The sequence below is a fragment of the Ailuropoda melanoleuca genome, chromosome 14 (assembly GCF_002007445.2).
Source record: "Ailuropoda melanoleuca isolate Jingjing chromosome 14, ASM200744v2, whole genome shotgun sequence".
In the NCBI taxonomy this organism is placed as follows: Eukaryota; Metazoa; Chordata; class Mammalia; order Carnivora; family Ursidae; genus Ailuropoda; species Ailuropoda melanoleuca.
The window spans coordinates 89,774,794-89,792,446 of record NC_048231.1 but is presented as its reverse complement, the minus strand read 5'-3'; the positions used below and the strand labels follow the sequence as shown (position 1 = coordinate 89,792,446).

At 44.4% G+C, this 17,653-nt stretch overlaps 1 protein-coding gene across 11 annotated transcripts in view; it reads left to right on the top strand.

Annotated features, from left to right (window-relative positions):
• ALPK2 (alpha kinase 2) overlaps positions 1-17,653 on the top strand; it is a 143,924-nt gene that overhangs the window by 66,109 nt on the left and 60,162 nt on the right. For 10 of the 11 annotated variants that reach the window (XR_002143966.2, XR_004620508.1, XR_004620507.1 and 7 more), the window contains one exon: positions 5,453-7,187. Coding sequence is in view for 7 of the 11 variants with exons in the window: in XM_034643335.1 (XP_034499226.1) it covers positions 5,453-7,187 (1,735 nt within the window). In the remaining 4 variants the exon portion in view is untranslated. Of the gene's footprint in view, positions 1-2,085; positions 2,110-5,452; positions 7,188-17,653 lie in introns of those variants that run through there. The other variant, XM_034643337.1, reaches the window with a different exon arrangement.

Sequence of the window (17,653 nt, the reverse complement as noted above, 5' to 3'; positions counted from 1 at the left end):
GACCAATTTTGCCAGCATTCTTATTGCTTTTATGGAGGAGAAAATTTTCAGAAGTCTTTCCTCTGCCGTTTTACCGATGTCCTCCACCCTTCCACTGCTCCCGAGCAACTTAGCACAGAATTGACTTCCATTGCTATGATCAATTAATATTTGTATTATTTCCCTAACTAGAAATTTCAAAAACTTGTATCCTTTATCAGAAGCTTGACAGTTTCCCAATACTTCTAAATCATTCTGCAAAGATCAGTAGGAATATTAATTAATGTGATTTTAAAAAATATTGTTTAATGAAATGTGTTAATATTTAGAAGATCTCATGAACCAAGTTCCTCCAAATGAGCAACACATGATGCTACCAAATCACGTGCGGGTAAAGATGCACGTAAAATGCAGTTTAGACCAATGGATTTCATACAACCAGTTATGATAGGGTTTCAGATTCTGCATTGCAACCACTCTTTGTATAATATCAAAGATTATCTGCAGTCATATGAAAAGACTATTAAAATACTTTTCCTTGGGGCGTCTGGGTAGCACAGCGGTTAAGCGTCTGCCTTCAGCTCAGGGCGTGATCCCGGCGTTGTGGGATCGAGCCCCACGAGCCTGCTTCTTCCTCTCCCACTCCCCCTGCTTGTGTTCCCTCTCTCGCTGGCTGTCTCTGTCTCTGTCTAATAAATAAATAAAATCTTTAAAAAAAATTAAAAAATAAAAAAACTTTTCCTTTTCCAACTACATATCTGTGCGAGGCCAGATTTTCTCTATATACTTCAACCAAAACAATGTATTGCATCACAACGCAGAAGCAGATTTAAAAAAAAAAAACACACAGCTGTCTTTTATTAAGCCAGATATTAAATGTGTGAAAAAATATAAAGCAATGCCATTCTTATGAAATTTTACCTTGTTTAGGAAAAATATAGGTATTTTCCTATATATATGCTATTATATATCATATATGCTATTTATGCTAACATGTACTGAGCTTATTTTTGTTATTTTTAAATGAATAGACATTTTTAATTTTTCTCTGTTGTATTTTAATGTGGTAAATATTGATAGATATAACCCCCATAAACAAATGTTCTGGGGAGTCCTCAATTGTTTTTGAGAGTGTCAAGGGGTCCTGCTGCCGAAATATTTAAGAACCTCTGGTTTAGACCAACCCAGGGGTTCAAGCCCAGAAGAAGCCCCATCCACCTAAGGTCACTTGTACCCCTTTTTCTTTAATATGGAAATGATTAATTTAGAAAGAACGTAGAGTAGTCCAGCAAGACTTTCACAGCCAAGGTGGAGGAATGCCGCTGCTTCCTTCAGCCAAAAGGAAAGATATGCAAGGAGGGAACGCAATTAATTGTTCAGGGAATTTCTTCCAGGATGCTTTTGCGTTCCTGTCAAATCACTGTGGGGCACACAGGTCACTGTGTCATCTGCGAGATGATTCTAAAGCCCAACCCTACTCACACCATTTCAGCTGCTCCCATCCGAGTCCCCTCTTTGAGCTTCTCTTGCTCTTCCAGTTTCCACCAGATAACTTAGCACAGAAGTAACATACAAGGTTCTCGCAGAAATTCGGATTGTTTCCCCCAGTAGATTTTTGGTCATTTTAGGGATGGACAGGACGTGGCACGCATCTCCTTGACTCTTGCTCAGCACTCAACATGATACTGGGCACCAGAACAAACTCTTCGTGAGTGTGTCAGTTGACCGAAGAAGATTAAGACTTGGGACAGAAACACTATTTGCAAAGATGATCTCTCTACATTTGTCACTTCCCTTTTCTGAATGTGAGTTTTCTAACATGACATACCGAGCCCGGCTTCAGAGTAGAAGGCTCTGGTCTCCTAGCCCAGCTCCACCACTTACCAACTTTGTCACTTCAGGGAAATTACTGAACCCCTTTGAGCCTCAGTTTTGCACGCAGGGTGCAGCACACACGTTGCTTACTAGAGGGGACATTCAACAAGTGCTGTGCTCCTGGCTGAAATTTCTCCCTCTCTTCTTTAAGATGCTTAGAGATAATGATCAAGGACATGCCAACCACAAACCATAAGTCTCTGAAAAGAGGTCATTAGCCAGTGAGAAGAATTCTACTTAATTAACTTCTGAGAGGTAGGTCAGTTATGCTTTTTCCTCTTTAGTAGATGTAGGATGACTTGTAAATCTATTGGCTGAAACACCTACTCCATAAAATCATACGTTACTAAATCATAATATTCTCCCATTTGCTTAGTCATTCAGAAGTGAAATATATTTAACCCAAATATTTTCTCCATAATTTTTCTTTTTTTTTTTTTTAAAGATTTTATTTATTTATTCGACAGAGATAGAGACAGCCAGCGTGAGAGGGAACACAAGCAGGGGGAGTGGGAGAGGAAGAAGCAGGCTCACAGCGGAGGAGCCTGATGTGGGGCTCGATCCCACAACGCCGGGATCACGCCCTGAGCCGAAGGCAGACGCTTAACCACCCAGGCACCCCCTCTCCATAATTTTTCTAAAATTTCTTTGGTTTTCTTTCCTTGGTTCTTGAGAACCATTCTGTTCCCCACCTTTACTGCTTTCTTACCTGGTCCTTTGGCCTCTCCGCCTTATTTTCTTCTCTTCCTTTCTGTTCTATCCACACAAGTCTTGGTACTTTCAGGGCAGGTGGCTTCTCTGGTGTAGGAATCATGGTCTGGATAAATCAGGAAATCAGAATTACTTGGGATTTCCCAGTAGCCCATGGTACTATTCTATGCTCCTTGTAAGTTCCTATCTGAGGCCAGGTCTCCAAGTACTAATGGAAAAGAGGCTAGCAGACAGTGGTGTGGGCCATGTAAAGCTCAAACGAAGGCCCCTTTCTCTTCCTTCAGCTTTAATTCAGCTCAATTGAAGGGACCTACGTGTAGTAATGAGGACGAGGATGAGGCTGTCTCCAAGGGTGGGCCCAGGACAATCTGGAGCAGAATGTGTTTGGGATCTTCTTCTTCTTTTTTTTTTTTTTTTTTAAGATTTATTTATTTATTTGAGAGGGGGGAGGGGCAGAGGGAGAGGAAGAAGCAAACTCCCGCTGAGTAGAGAGCCTAACACGCGGCTCGATCCCACGACCCTGAGATCACAACCCGAGCTGCAATGAAGAGTCAGATGCTCAGTCGACTGAGCCACCCAGGCGCTCCTGTTTAGGATCTTTAAAAGCAGATTCTCAGGCCTTTTACCCATGGATTCTGATTCAAAAATTTAAGTAGAGTTTCCTTGATGATTCTTCTGCACACTTCTTGAGAACCCGAGGTGATCTGGTCTTAGCACTCTCACATCTTTTTTATTTCAACTGAGTTATATTTGACATATAACATTGTGTATGTTTTAAGGTGTACAACATATTAATTTGGTTTTTTTTAATGATTTTTTATTATATTATGTTAGTCACCATACAGTACATCCCTGGTTTCTGATGTAAAGCTCGATGATTCATTAGTTGCGTATAACACCCAGTGCACCATGCAATACGTGCCCTCCTTACTACCCATCACCAGTCTATCCCATTCCCCCACCCCCCTCCCCTCTGAAGCCCTCAGTTTGTTTCTCAGAGTCCATAGTCTCTCATGCTTCATTCCCCCTTCTGATTACCCCCCCTTTCTTTATCCCTTTCTTCCCCTACCGATCTTCCTAGTTCTTATGTTCCATAGATGAGAGAAATCATATGATAATTGTCTTTCTCTGCTTGACTTATTTCACTTAGCATTATCTCCTCCAGTGCCGTCCATGTTGCAGCAAATGTGAGAAATCGTTCTTTTTGATAGCTGAGTAATATTCCATTGTATATATGGACCACATCTTCGTAATCCAGTCATCTGTTGAAGGGCATCTCGGCTCCTTCCATGATTTAGCTGTTGTGGACAATGCTGCTATGAACATTGGGGTGCATATGGCCCTTCTCTTCACTACACAACATATTGATTTGATGCGTTTATGATTGCCATAGTAGTGTTAGCTAATGTCTCTATCACATCATGCAAATATCATTTTAGCACTGTCACATTCTTATAGAATATATGTGGCATAAAGTTTCTGCTTTGCAAAGCCCCTTCACATTGATTTTCTCATTTAAGCCTCAGAACGACCTTGTGAAGTAGACAGGAGGTGAAGGTACTGTTTCCTCTAGACAGTTACCCTAAATTTCAGTCTCCCCATGCTGTTGGCCAAGGCAAATCTGCATATCAGCCCTGGCCAGCCTCAGCCACACCTGACTGGCTTCTACTTGGAAACTAGATTATTAAAAACCAAGATATTAACAAAATTGGAATTACTCTATGATTTTTGAAAATGAGCTGTGTGTGAGCAGGCAGGCACCCAACTATTGAGGACTTATGAGCGCACAGGAGCTTAGGGAGACAGAGGGATGCCTTCAGTGAGAAGAAGGAAAATAAGAAAGACTGTGTGCCACCGAGTGTCTAACACTGACCTTCTGGGTTAGATTGGTGTACATCTTATACAGAGCAGTTAATAAATATCTAAATATCACCTCTAATTCTGGCCCGACCCACAGCTCCTGCCCTCTGAAAATGCTGATTGACTTCTGAGCTGGATAATGCATCGAGTGAGACCAGCAATGTTACAGCTACACTGAGGTCAAACGAGATAAAAGAGTGCAAGTTACAAAGCAAGTGTAACAAGTTTTTATTGGGACTGCAGAGGCTGGAGGCCTTAGTGGGAAAGGTCAGCAAAGCCTGTCAGGCTCAAGTCAATAAGGGGAGGGGCCACAGGAGTACTGTCTCCCTGGAGCAGGGAGAGCAGGCTCAGCGTGATCCAGGATTCAGTTTCTTCCCGGCGGAGCCCAAGCCGAACACCTGGCTTGGTCTGTGTAAGCCAGGATGGCATGTGGGCATGGGTTTCCAGCCAGAGGGGCTCGTGGGGTGGGGTTCAGGCTTCATAGTCATGTAAAATGAAGAGAAATGGCACCGTTCTTCATACGCTTAATCCCAGTGTGGTACCTTTACAGCCTCCTGGCAAGAACCTTGCCTTCTCAGCACGGGCTTAAAAAGAGCTATGGCTTATGCTGTTCCCCTGTATGAGGTTGAATTCTTCAGTTGTTTATGTACAATGTCTCACTCCAGAAAATCATGTTTTTTTTCAAATTCCCGTAGCAGAGAAAGGACTTAAAATAAAAGGAGAAAAGAAGAAATTAGAATATCGGATGCTTCCCCATTCATCCGAATAACTCTCAGCATTTTTCAAGTTGGGGTAAGATTGTGGAAAGTTTTAAGGGAAAATGCTGAGCTCCCTGGATTCGCAACTGAAGGGCAGCTGGGACTCAGAAGCTGGTTGCCTCTGACCATAAGCCCCTTTGCAGGGAGACCACAGATCTCCTTGAGGGTGTAGCAAAAACCATGGTGGTTTTCCATGTGCCATGATGTGAGAAGCGCTGGCATGTCCGTCCCAACATGGCAAACTTACCTGTGTATTCTCTTCATCCTAGCTGCAGCCCAGATGATGCTGCCGTTTACCAGATCTCTGCTAAAAACTGTTCTGGAATGATTTGCTGCTCTGCTTCTGTTGAAGTCGAGTGCTCAGCAGAGAACCCACAGCTCTCTCCTAACCCGAAAGATGGCGGGGGCACGAGTTGGAAACACGCCACTGAGGCATGTGCGCGGGAGAAAACAAGTCAGCTCGATGAGAAGGAACATCCTTGTGAGGGGGAAGAAAGTATCTGGGCAGGTACTCCTGCGTCAGCTGACTCCCCCTCCTCCAAACTGAGCTGTGCGGGCTCACTCCAGTTATTGGCCAATAGCGACACCAGTGCCTCCAGGTCTGAAAATCCCTTGGATGTTAAAGGAAAGAAGCCAACGGAAGAGGCTTGTGATCCGAAAGACGCAGAGGAGGTTGCAGACGGGTTGCTTTTTTCCAATTCAAGTCATATTCCTGCTCAACTAAACGTGTGTTGCCACGGCCCAGTGCATTCCCAAGTATCGAGGCTAACGGATGGCGCCTTGAGCAGCGAGGGCCCTCGTGAGGACGTGTCCACCTCTGGCCCAGCAGAGCCCAAAGCGCAGAAATACATCAGCTTCAGCCGGCCGCTGTCAGAGGAGGCCGCATCCGTGCGCCCAGGTGACGGGGCCCCGATCAAGCAGCAAGTCAGCCCACAGGTGTCCAGCGAAGACTCTGACAGTGACTATGAACTTTGCCCAGAGATAACCCTAACCTGCACGGAGGAGTTTTCAGATGATGACCTAGAGTATCTGGAATGTTCCGACGTTATGACGGATTACTCTAATGCAGTTTGGCAAAGGAACCTGCAGGGGACTGTGCATGTTTTTTTATTAGAAAGCGATGACGAAGAGATGGAATTCAGTGCGTGTTGCCTGGGTGGGTGTGAGCATCTCCTCAGTGAAATGGGTTGTGGGCCTCGGGTGTCGGATGACACTGGGCCCATGGAGGCCACCACTGGCTTCTGCGGTTATCACTCACAACCCCAAGAAGTGGGGGTGAAGAGCAGCCAAGCCTCCACCCACAGTCCCTCATCCCTGCAAACGGGGATGATTCTGACTTTGGGACCTCACCGGGACGCAACGTCTACGGTGACGGACCCAGGGAGATATAAACCGCCCATGGCTTTGGAGGCCGCTGAAAATGATTATCCAGGAATTCGAAGAGAAACCAGAGACAGCCACCAGACAGGAGAGGAATTCGCCAGTGACAATCTGCTAAACATGGAGAAAACAGTGATAGAGACGGCGATAAAGTGCTTGTCTGGTGAGTTAGAAAAGTCAGGGGTGAACCGGTGGTTGGAGATCACAGCTGCAGAAGGAGGAGGGGATGAGGGCTCATTGACCAAGAGGGGCTCGGAGAAACCTGCCAGGGCGAGGCGGCCCAGCATGAGAGGAGAACCCAACATGCTGAGCCCCAACCTGAAAGAGAGTGCAACAGGAGGCACCCTTAATCTCCTCTATCCCAAAGAACCTGTTAAGCCCCCACTAACCCAGACTGACAGAAGAGATGGTTCGCATGCCAGAGCAGGAGCTGCTGGTTGGAATTCCCAGGTCCCCGCAGGAGAATGTGCTACTCAAGCCGGAGCAGAGCAAGAAGCAAAACCCCTGCGAATGGCACTGGGCTCACTCCCCCAGGGAGGGGACTCAGCCTTCGAGGGAGAAGGGGTGCCTGGCCAGAACCTATTTGAAACGAGCAGAGTTCCGGACTGGAGGGCTCATCTTCAGGTAAGACTGCTCTTTTTAAAAATTACTAGATGGAAGGTATTTGTGTGTGTGTGTTTCCCTTCCCTTCATAGCCATGATCGCTGCACCACAATGTAAATTGAAAGAAGTCTCCCAGTACCATTAGGGTACTTGTGAATGACAGCTGCTGCTGCTGGGAAGGAAATCTGGTTTTGAAAAAAAGCCCAGATAAACCCTAAGCCATCCTAATTATAGCAAAAGACAGATAGAAGTAAGAGGCACTAATGGGATTCTGGACAGCTGGAAAAAGAAATTCGATATTTTGTCTACCGCATGTGTTTTACCAGGCAATGTCCCTATTCAGAACGTTTTCAAGCCAATGTTTTGGGTGAAGACTTTAAGAGAAAAAAAAAATTCTCTTTAGTCATTTTTCAGGAGCCCTTTGGAAACGGTAAACGCTGGTTTTAATCAGAATTCATCATAAAATGAAAGATTTCGGTGCATCTCAGTGATTTATAGAATCTGCTTTGTGGTGCTGGAGAAAGCAGATGGAGTCTGTTTTCTGTGTCCAAAAATCAAAGTAGTTTTTTGAATGAATGTTTGTTTTGTTTTTCTTAGATCACAAAGTAGAAAAGAGGCTAAGAAAATACTGCCAGGGAATAAATTTGTTTCACCCTATTTGTGATTGGGGGGTTTATTTGAAAGAGATGGAATTAAATTAACAGGAATAATGCACAAAAGATACTGTGTTTGATATGTGAATTTCTTGTATTTTTAATTTTAAAGGGTCCCAAATGGGCTTTGGACTGATGTTGTGCTGTGTGGCCAAGATTTTATCTTCGTAAATAACTACCTAAGAAAAGTTATTCAATTATTTTTCCTAGACCTGTGTTCACCCTCCCCCCAACTTCACAGTAGGAACCTAGTGTTGTTTTTATAGATTAGACATACTCAAAAGAAAATGAAATATTCCCAAATGCATTCACAGTTACTGAACTCTCTCTGTGCAAAAGTAAACACATAATACATTGGTTTCTAAAAACCCAGTCGTAAAGTAGCCAATCTAAAAATCTCCAGATCTGAGGTAGCTTTTTCCTGAGCAAATTGTCTGCTCCATTGGCCAAACTGGCCACATAAAAGTCACACTTATACTTTACTTTTTGCAGGAGAGCCAGCTTTATGCTATTGGGTTAATACCTACCACTGGGGTGATCACACACCGGTGACCCCAGATGCGTGCCCAGGAGAAGTTCATGGAGGTGGTTTAGCCAAATAATAATTCAAAATGAAGTTTGCTGTGTTACTTTTTTCATGTCAATAAACAGCATTTCCTTTTCTATTCATAAAACGCTCTTCCTGGCTCAGCTAAGTACCTCGTTACAGTTGTTTATCCACACTGAGCATTTCACTGGGCAAGTTATCTTCATGATTAAAGGTGAGGGGAGTGAGGGGGTAAAGTGGCCAAGGAGGAGTACTTGGAGGGGAGAAGGCTGATGACAATGTTACTTTTAAACCCACCACGGGGGGAAGCAATTTGTAGCTTCCTCAACTGCCAACAAAGAGAAGAGCTAAAGGTGGGAGCCCCCTTTGTCATCCTTGGCTTGCGCCCTAAACTGAATTCTGAGATCGGGAGTCCTGGTGACAGCAAGATCCATGCAGCTAAATAAAATGAGTCATCTCAGGGATGACAGTCATCTGTCTCATGCACATTCTTGTCTCCATCAAAGTTCTTGTGGGACTCTTGCTTGTACCCTCACACACACTCCCATCTCCAGCTATCGGCTCCAGGTCCGAGGTGTGTTTTGTGCTTACGGCATGACTCCAGCAATTACCTCAGACCCATAAGGGTGACTTTTTAGCTTGCATTCTGCAGGTAGCAGGACTGTCTGTCACTTGGCTTTGCTCAGTAGCAGAGCCGGCCTCTCACTCAAGGGCGACCAGAAACGTGAATGGAGTTGTAGATTCGGGGGCAGTCCTGTGCAGCCTGAAGTTAGAAATAGGAGCTCTGTATCTGTGGCGTTTATTTTCCCTTAACTAAAGCGGGAAAATTCTGCCCCAGGGCCAGGGGCAGAGTGAGTGCAGATTCTTTTATCCACGTAGACAGTGACTGTCTAACTGTAGGAGATGCCTGTGTCCCTTACATGCGTACGCAACATAAGCCAAATTTACAACAAAGGGCTAAATATCATGATAAGCGTGACACAAAAGCACCAGAAGGTCCCTGGGAGCTAAATCAGACTTTTTAAAAAATACCACTGAAAAAAAAATTGGTGCATCTTTCGCTAAGTAAGTCAAAAAGACATTTTAAATATTTATTCTCAGACACCTGAGGCTTGTGGGAACTTAAAATTCGAAATGGTTAAAAATCCTCAGTTGGGGGTAATACTAATAAATCTGCCCACTCTTGATTGGGCCTGATACACTTACCTTTAGGGTGCCTTTTTGTAGAAACAGTGACGATCGGCTTATCTTTTAGTAGGCGGTCTTCATCTGTATATTGCTTTTAGCATTCCGAGGAAAAGTCCATACCTCTAATTCTGCATTTTAAGAACAAGGCTATGTTGTAGATTATCTCCTGCCTAAACATAGGTCTCCAGGTATATTTACCTCCTGTCTTTCCCTCCTGCTTTTACAATGTAGGGCCATCTTGTGCTGATTTGTGTTGAAATAGCATTTAGCCAGGCTGGGATTGGAAAGCCCCCAGTTTCTTTCCACTTATGGAAGATTCCAAAGTTAATCCCAGTTTGGGAGTGGAAAACAGAGAGGGTACCCCAGGCTAACTTGAATCATCTTCAAGGATCACACCGCCAATCCTTCACATTGGTTTTGCTCTTGCTTTTATCATCCAACTCAGAGGCAAGGCCTGACCACCTGCCCATCTTAAGTTTCCTTCTAGCCACACTGGGGTAAGATCATCCTCCGCCTTAAATCAGAAGTGCTGTGTCTGTCCTTCTGCATCGCTGCCCAGCTGCACCCCAGAGAGATTTGCATTTCTCTTTGGGGTCATGGGATTTCAAGTATACAGTATGAAAATATCATCTTAGGTTTTGAGAGTTAAGAATCTTCCTGATCAGGAATCAGCTCTAAGCACAGAAAGTGAGCTTCCTGATGGCAAGGAGTTTGGCCATTGTATTTTGTTCACAGATAAGTCCCAAGTCCTTGGAATCGTGCTGGCCGAGTAGTAGGCACCCAAGAATTGAAAGAATAAGTAGCCATATGGGACAAGATTTAATTCCAGTAACTCTGTAATGATCATTGGTCTCAACCACTCGATGACCCTTGGTGTCATAAATACTTTCTTTGGTTCCCTTCACATACCAATTTTCCACTACCAAATTGCTTCCCATTGCTCTTTGGGCCCTGGGAATGGATTACTTTGTACTAAACTGTAAATACTGTGTACTTGGGTTCCCTTGTGAATGCTGGAGATTCACATATAACCTTGGCCTCATCAGTGCCTTGTTAGCTTTCTCAGATCGCTGGCTAGACCCAGGAAGACCTTATCACATCCCCCTAGCATTTAGGACCCAATGCCATATTGCTTCCATCTACCTCTGAGTGGCAAAGCAGACAAGCACACCAGTTTCTTCACCTGGGAAACGAAGCATTCTCTCAGACGTGTGGTGTTTCTTCTGTCTTCTTGCCTGGAATGCCCTCTCTTGGCTTGTTGCCAGCTCGGCTCCTCTCATCTTTCAAGGCCAAGATCCTGCAAGGTCTTTCAAGTTGCACCCCACCCCTGAAGCACAGTCCTCATCCCGAGCTATGAGTTCTCGTTCTGCGGAAACACAGCACTCTTGTTTGCACTCTCTGCAGGGTAGGGGGCTCTGGGCCTGAGTTTGGGTCCTGCCCTACTACTTTCTGATTCTGAGACCCTGGGAAAACGACCTAAGCTCCCCCAGGCCCAGTTTCCTCATCGAAAACAGAAAGCAGAAGTAATTATAATGATAATGCCTCATAGAGTGTTATGAGGATTAGAGTCTTGCATGAAAAATGCTTATCACAGTACCTATTATGCAGTTAGCATTTAGTGAGTATTATCATTTTGTTTATTATTTACCTTTTTTTAAAATATTTTATTTCTAAGTAATGTCTACACCGGACATGGGGCTCAAACTCACAACCCCGAGATGAAGAGTCGCATGCTCTTCTGACTGAACCAGCCAGGCCTCCCTGTCATGTATCTTCTTAATACATATGTCCTTTCCCCCCATTTAAAGACATATCGAGGGCTGGCTGTGAGTGGTTTTACAGCTTTTTAAATTGCAATTTTCGTTGAGATCATTGTACACGCACACACAGTTGTCAGAAATGACACAGAGAGATCGTTACACACTTTGCCCTGGTTTCCCCGATGGTAACATTTTGTAACACGATAGCACGTTATCGCTACCAAGATACCGCTATTGATACCATCTCGTGATCTTATTCAGATTTTCCCGGTTTTACTTGTGTGTGTGTGTGCGCGAAGATCTCTCAAAATTTATCAGTTGTGTGGGCTCGTGTAATAAATATGATGTGAAACTTCATGCTAATCTGAGTTCAGCCTGATAGCTAGGCAGGTAATACAATAACACAGTATATGGCAGCTTGAGATATGCATGGTCGTTCAATGACAGGCAGGACACATAGTAGGTCTCCAATAAATAAATAAAAATAAATTTTAAAAAATATATATGTTTTGCATGGGAAAATATGGAGCAGATAATCTAAACCTCCTTGTAATGTAGTTTTTATCTCTGGAACAGAGCAACCTGAGATTTGAATTCATCTGCATAACAAAATGCACCCCCTGCCTCCCCCCCCCCCGCCCTGCCCCCAATAACAACTGTTAAAACGGACTCCAGAAGGCTCATAAGCCAGCTCTCTACTGGTGATAGCAAGGGCCGAAGTTTATAATTGCTCATCTCTCAGCACGTGGCAGTGGCAGTCAGGACTCTTGTCAGCACCACCCCAAGGCTGACCCAGCAAGGAACACAAACATTTGTTTTGTTTTGAATCACAAAGCCTACTGCGCCACTTCTGCCAGATACCATTACTGCCCTGCACCTGCAGGATCGGCTGATGCCCGGCTCACTGTGGCAACTGTCCTCCATGATTGTTAAATAGTCAACGGAAAGTCCCTCGAACCTCCAGCCTTGCTGCTCACAGTGCAGTCTGCAGACCACTTGTCAAAGTATAGACCCTCAAACCCTGTCCCGACCTTGCGAAATCAGGATCTGCATTTCAGCCTGATTCCTGAATGCTTCATATACACACTGAAGTCCCAGCTCTGGTCTACAAAGAGGACACCTTTCTCAGATTAGAAAAAAACCCTAAAGCAGAAGGCTGGCTGGCTGGGGCCTTAACACAGCATCATTCTTGAGTTCGGCGCCCAGAGATTCTGATGTAATTTGGTCTGAGTGTGGCTTGGGCGTTGGGGATTTTAAAAGCTCCGGATGGTTCTGTGTACCTACAAATTTGAGAATCCTAGCTGTGCTTTAGAACCATCCTTGTTATTTTCTGAATGTAGGCTCCACCCCCGGAAGTCCTGACGTCCTAGGCCTCAGGTTTGTAGACCTACAGCCCTTTGTGGAATGGAAGGGTCGCCCTGGAAAGTTCCAGGTTGAAGACCTGCAGAGCAAAGCCCTCAGGAGCTGAAGGTGGTACAGCTCATAAAAGCACTCTCCCAGGGATTCGGGAGCCCCTTGCCCCCGATTTCCCTCCAGTCTCAGCTGAGGAGCCCAGCACCAGGTTCTTCAGTACTACTTTTCAAACGGGCAACGGGTATTCTCCACCCAGATGTTGCTGTTCTCGTGCCGTATGTGCATCCCCGAAACACCTCGTATTCTGCCAAAATCACACCCTTTCAATGATCAGGGCTTCTGGGAAAATAGCATTCCCTGTAGGTTGCTTCAGAAACAGGTCATTTGAAAACCAGAGACAGAAGCGAAAAAATGTGCATAGAAAGTTCCCTTGGACGGTCCAGGGAGGCAGCTCAGGTTGGCTGGTGGTTGCTATGGCAGATATTAAAAATACACAAGATAACTCAGTGGAAATGCTGGCAGCCCTCATGTTAGGCAAGTGAGAGTGTGCTGAGGCCGCAGGGACAGAAGGGGATCTCCGCGCCAGCGTGGCTGGGCCTGGTGGGGCGGGTGCAACCTGGCCTCAGACCACAGGCCTAACGTGCCCATCTCAGGAGACAGGAGTGCCAGGACAGGCCTCATTTTTTATTTTATTCAAAGACGCCTAGAGAGCGTCTCTGCTGCCATGGCAGAAGTTGAGTTGAAGGCTCTTCCCTTTCCTGCTCAAGATTCTCTACTTGACTCCAGCGCTTCGGGGCCCCTCGGCCTAGGCGCGATCACGTCGGGACCAACGCAGCCTCTGGGTCACACTGACATCGTCCCCTACTCACCCACCTCAGAGGGACAACTCCTTACAGATCCTGGGTGGTAGCACAGAGACGCACGGGCCCACGGCCTGCTTCCGCTCGGGGCTCAGGGCCGTGTCTCCATCGTGAGGCCGGGATTATTCCCACTGGGTTCACCTGCGACGGTGCCTGTTTCGATCTCTGCATTTCACCTCGGGCTTGTTGAATCCGCACTTGCACCCAATGCTGGAGGTGGTTCTCGGGGGCAGTAAACTTCCAAGCGTGGGCTTCATGAGCCCAAGGTCTCGAGGGAAAACTACCACCTGAGGCATGCCCGTAAAGAATCACAGGATTTTGGAAGGAAAAGGAAGTTTTGGGCAAAAGAAGAAAAAAAGAACAACCTTCACGATTTGGATGTTTTCTCTGCTTTCTAGTTGGCTTGCTCTAAATGCAGCTCATTCCTCACCTGTCCGGCAACTGACATAAACACAGACCCTGATTTATCGTAACTAATCCAAAACAGGTGTGCCATCTACAGCTGAGCTTTATTTTAAGGAGTAGTTCAGTGACAGGAATTTGGGTGGGTTTAAGTCCTTGTAGCCAATCTCTCACCACTGCCTGGGATGGGAGCTGAGTGCCAGAGACATGCCTTGTTGGTGTTTTTTTTGGCTATGGGGAAAAAAGAATTCTCTTCGCTGATAATGGGATAGGAAAAATGTTGGACGAACCATCGATCTGTCAACATAAATGATAAAGTTGTGGCAGAACAGGGTGGGAGCAGCCCCCAGTAGATCAACAGATAAACCAAACAAAGTAGAGGGTACAGAATCAGACCCAAGAATAAACTGGAATTTGGTTTATGATGGGAAGAGCCTCTCGAGTTTTAGGAAAGAAACAACATCTTCAGGGCTGATACGATTAGCCATCTATGTGGAGAAAAAAAAAAAAGACCATTACCTTACAGTGGACCCCAAATAAACTCCAGATGGATCTTTGAGTTAAATATATTTTTTAAAAAACCCCAAAACTATAAACTACTAGAAAAAATATTGGAAACTGTTTTTATGAACTCGAGCACCATAACATCTTCTTGGGAACACAAAGAATGAAAAAGGAAGAAAGCAAACATTGATCACTTTGGTTACATCAAGTTAATTTCTATATAACAAAAAATGTCATAAGCAAAATTAAGTGAAAGTGACATACAGGAAGAAATGTGTAGGACATGCACAACAGACAAAGATTAATTTCCAAAGTATATAAAAACAGATAAGAAAAAATATCCCTAATGATTGAATTTTAAGGAAAGGTGAAAGTAAAATGCAAAGTTCATAGAGGAGGATATACAAATGGTCACTAAACATGTGAGATGTTCAACCTCATGAGTAATTAGGAAAATATAAATTTTAAAAATATAATATCTCTCACCCATCAGATAAGCAAAAAATTTACAGGCTGGGAGATAATTTCAAGGTGTTGGGACTACGGAGAAATGGGTACTTTGTCAGCAAGTGTGTATCTTGGTGATATCTTTTAAACTTAAAGAGGGCATTATCCGCCGTCCTGCAGTTTCATGGGCCCAAGGAGACACGTACCATGATGTAGTGAGAAAGGTATATTACAGAATGATCCACACCACATGGTACCATGTATGCTCCCCGCCCTGAACCAACCCATAACCATGTAGGTCATTTGTACCTACACGTGGGAGTACATAAAATCATCTTTGTTAAGTGTAGAAGGACCCACACCAAAATGACAACCGTGGTAACTCTGGGGAGAGACACAAGAAACTTGCATTCGGACAGGTCGTTAGTAATGTTACAGTTTTCAAGGAAACTATACTCATTTGTTATTTGTACTATTGAAAACTACTATTTTTTAAAATGAGAATAAACTGAGGTCTAGGAATCTGTGATTTTGGTCCTGGTTCTACCATTAACCAGCTTTGTGTCCCTGAGTCTATTTCTCCTCTTCCTTGGGCCTCTTCCCTCAGTTTTCCTTAGACTAACGGGGTTTAAACATGAGGATCTCTAAGTTTCCAAGGCACTAAAGTCCTGTGAATCCCTAATTCCACATCAGCTGCCATAATAGATATCAAATAGAATGGAAGAAAATGTGGATCTCAAGGTGAGTATAGCCTTTCTAAGCATAAGGGGGAGAATCGATCAACCTGACCGTGTAAGAATTCTGCATATTTAAAACCTCATAACCAGAATTTAAGAACCAGTGAAAACTTAGAAAAGTATGTACTGGTGATGTATAGACAAAGAAAACAGCATAAGAAAGGATGGACAGCTTAATGCAGAATAGGCAAAGGAATCACGGTCAATTCATTAAAAAAATGTACAATTGTATCATAAACTTACCAACTGACTTTCTTCCTTCCTTCATGCTGTCCTTCCTTGGTCAGTTTTCAGTGATTGCTTTTAAAGTGATAATATTTCCAGCTGATGAGACTGTGAGGAAAGAGGCTTTTTTCTACCCTGCTGATGGAAGTGCAAATTGGTATCCTCCTTCTGGGGGGTAGATTGGCAATATTTTTTTTTATTTTAATGTTTTTTTATTATGTTAGTCACCATACAGTACATCCCTGGTTTCTGCTGTAAAGTTCGATGATCCATTACTTGCGTATAACACCCAGTGCACCATGCAATACGTGCCCTCCTTACTACCCATCACCAGCTTATCCCATTCCCCCAACCTAGATTGGCAATATTTACTAATATCTTTAAAATGCAAACTTTGGCCCAGCAATTCACCGAATGCAATGATCAGAGCCATAAGAACTAGCTGGACAAGAACGTTCATTGCAGCATGACTTGTAATAATGAAACTTTGGGAACAATCTAGATATTTAACAGCGACGGTAGGGGGATGGCTAAATACTGCGGTACAAAATCCTTTGGAACACCACGCAGCCGTTACAAATCGTGCTTTGAACACATTTAAGGATGTGAGAAAATGCTTGTAAACAAACGACGAAGCAATAAATACGTAGTCTCTTCCTTTGAAAAACTTGGTGTCATGAGAGAAAGTTCCAGCTCTTCCCCTGTGGCCCCATGGACCCTAAGTGAAACCCCTGGGCATTTTTCTGTTCAATGCCCTTACACCTTGCTGCAATTCTAGCATAAGCGAGTCAGTCTCAAAACCACTTACTGAGCTCTTGCCCAAGGGAACTGACGAAAACTGGTGACTTGTAAAAAGAAATAACCTTGGGGATGCCTGGATGGCACAGTTGGCCAGGGCTCCAACTCTTGATTTTGTCTCAGGTCATGATCTTGGGGTCATGAGATTGAGCCCTGCGTCAGGCTCCACACTCAGTGTGGAGTCTGCTTGAGATTCTCTCTCCCTCTCCCTCCGCCTGTGTGCTCTTTCTCTCTCTCTCAATAATAAATAAAAATAAAAGGAAATAGCCTCTATTCTCTTCTTCCAGCCACTTTATAATAATAAGGTCCGTTCCATTTTTCTTGAAAAACAGCCTGTATATTATAACACTACAACTTTTCTCAGTAAGAGACTGCCCCAAATCTAGCAAGAGAAACTTTCTCTTTGATCAGTGAAAATTAGTTCTCTTTGATGTTGAAAGTTAGATGATGAATAGCACCGGTGCTAAAAATAGCACCGAAAGATATGGATAAAATCCCTTTTATCATTTTCCTAGAACCATATATGGTGAGACTGTATTATGTGAGATGTCAGATTTCCCCAGGAGGAAAGCTACTCTGTAATGGTAAGCGAGGTGTCCTGATGGAAGGTTTGGGGAGGGGCATTCATATGTTAAAGGCCCAACTCCACAGTGTTGGTATTTAGAGGTGGGGCCTTTAGGAGGTAATGAGTTTTAGATGAGATCATGAGGATTGAGCCTGGATGATGGCGTTAGTGTCCTCATAGGAAGAGGAAGAGAGACCAGAGCTGGCTCTCTCTCCCCTCTCTCTCCCTCCTTCCCTCCCCCCCACTTCATGTGTGTGCATATGTGTGTCTCTCTCCCCCACTTTTTCCCTCCCTCTCCTCCCCCTCCCTCTCCCTCCTCTTCTCTGTCTCCCTGTGTGTTTATGAGTTTCTCTCTCTCCCTCCTCTCACCCTCCCTCCCCTTCTCTCTCTCCTTCTGTGTGTATATATGTATATATGTGTCTCTCTCTCTCTCTCCCTCTCCCATCCC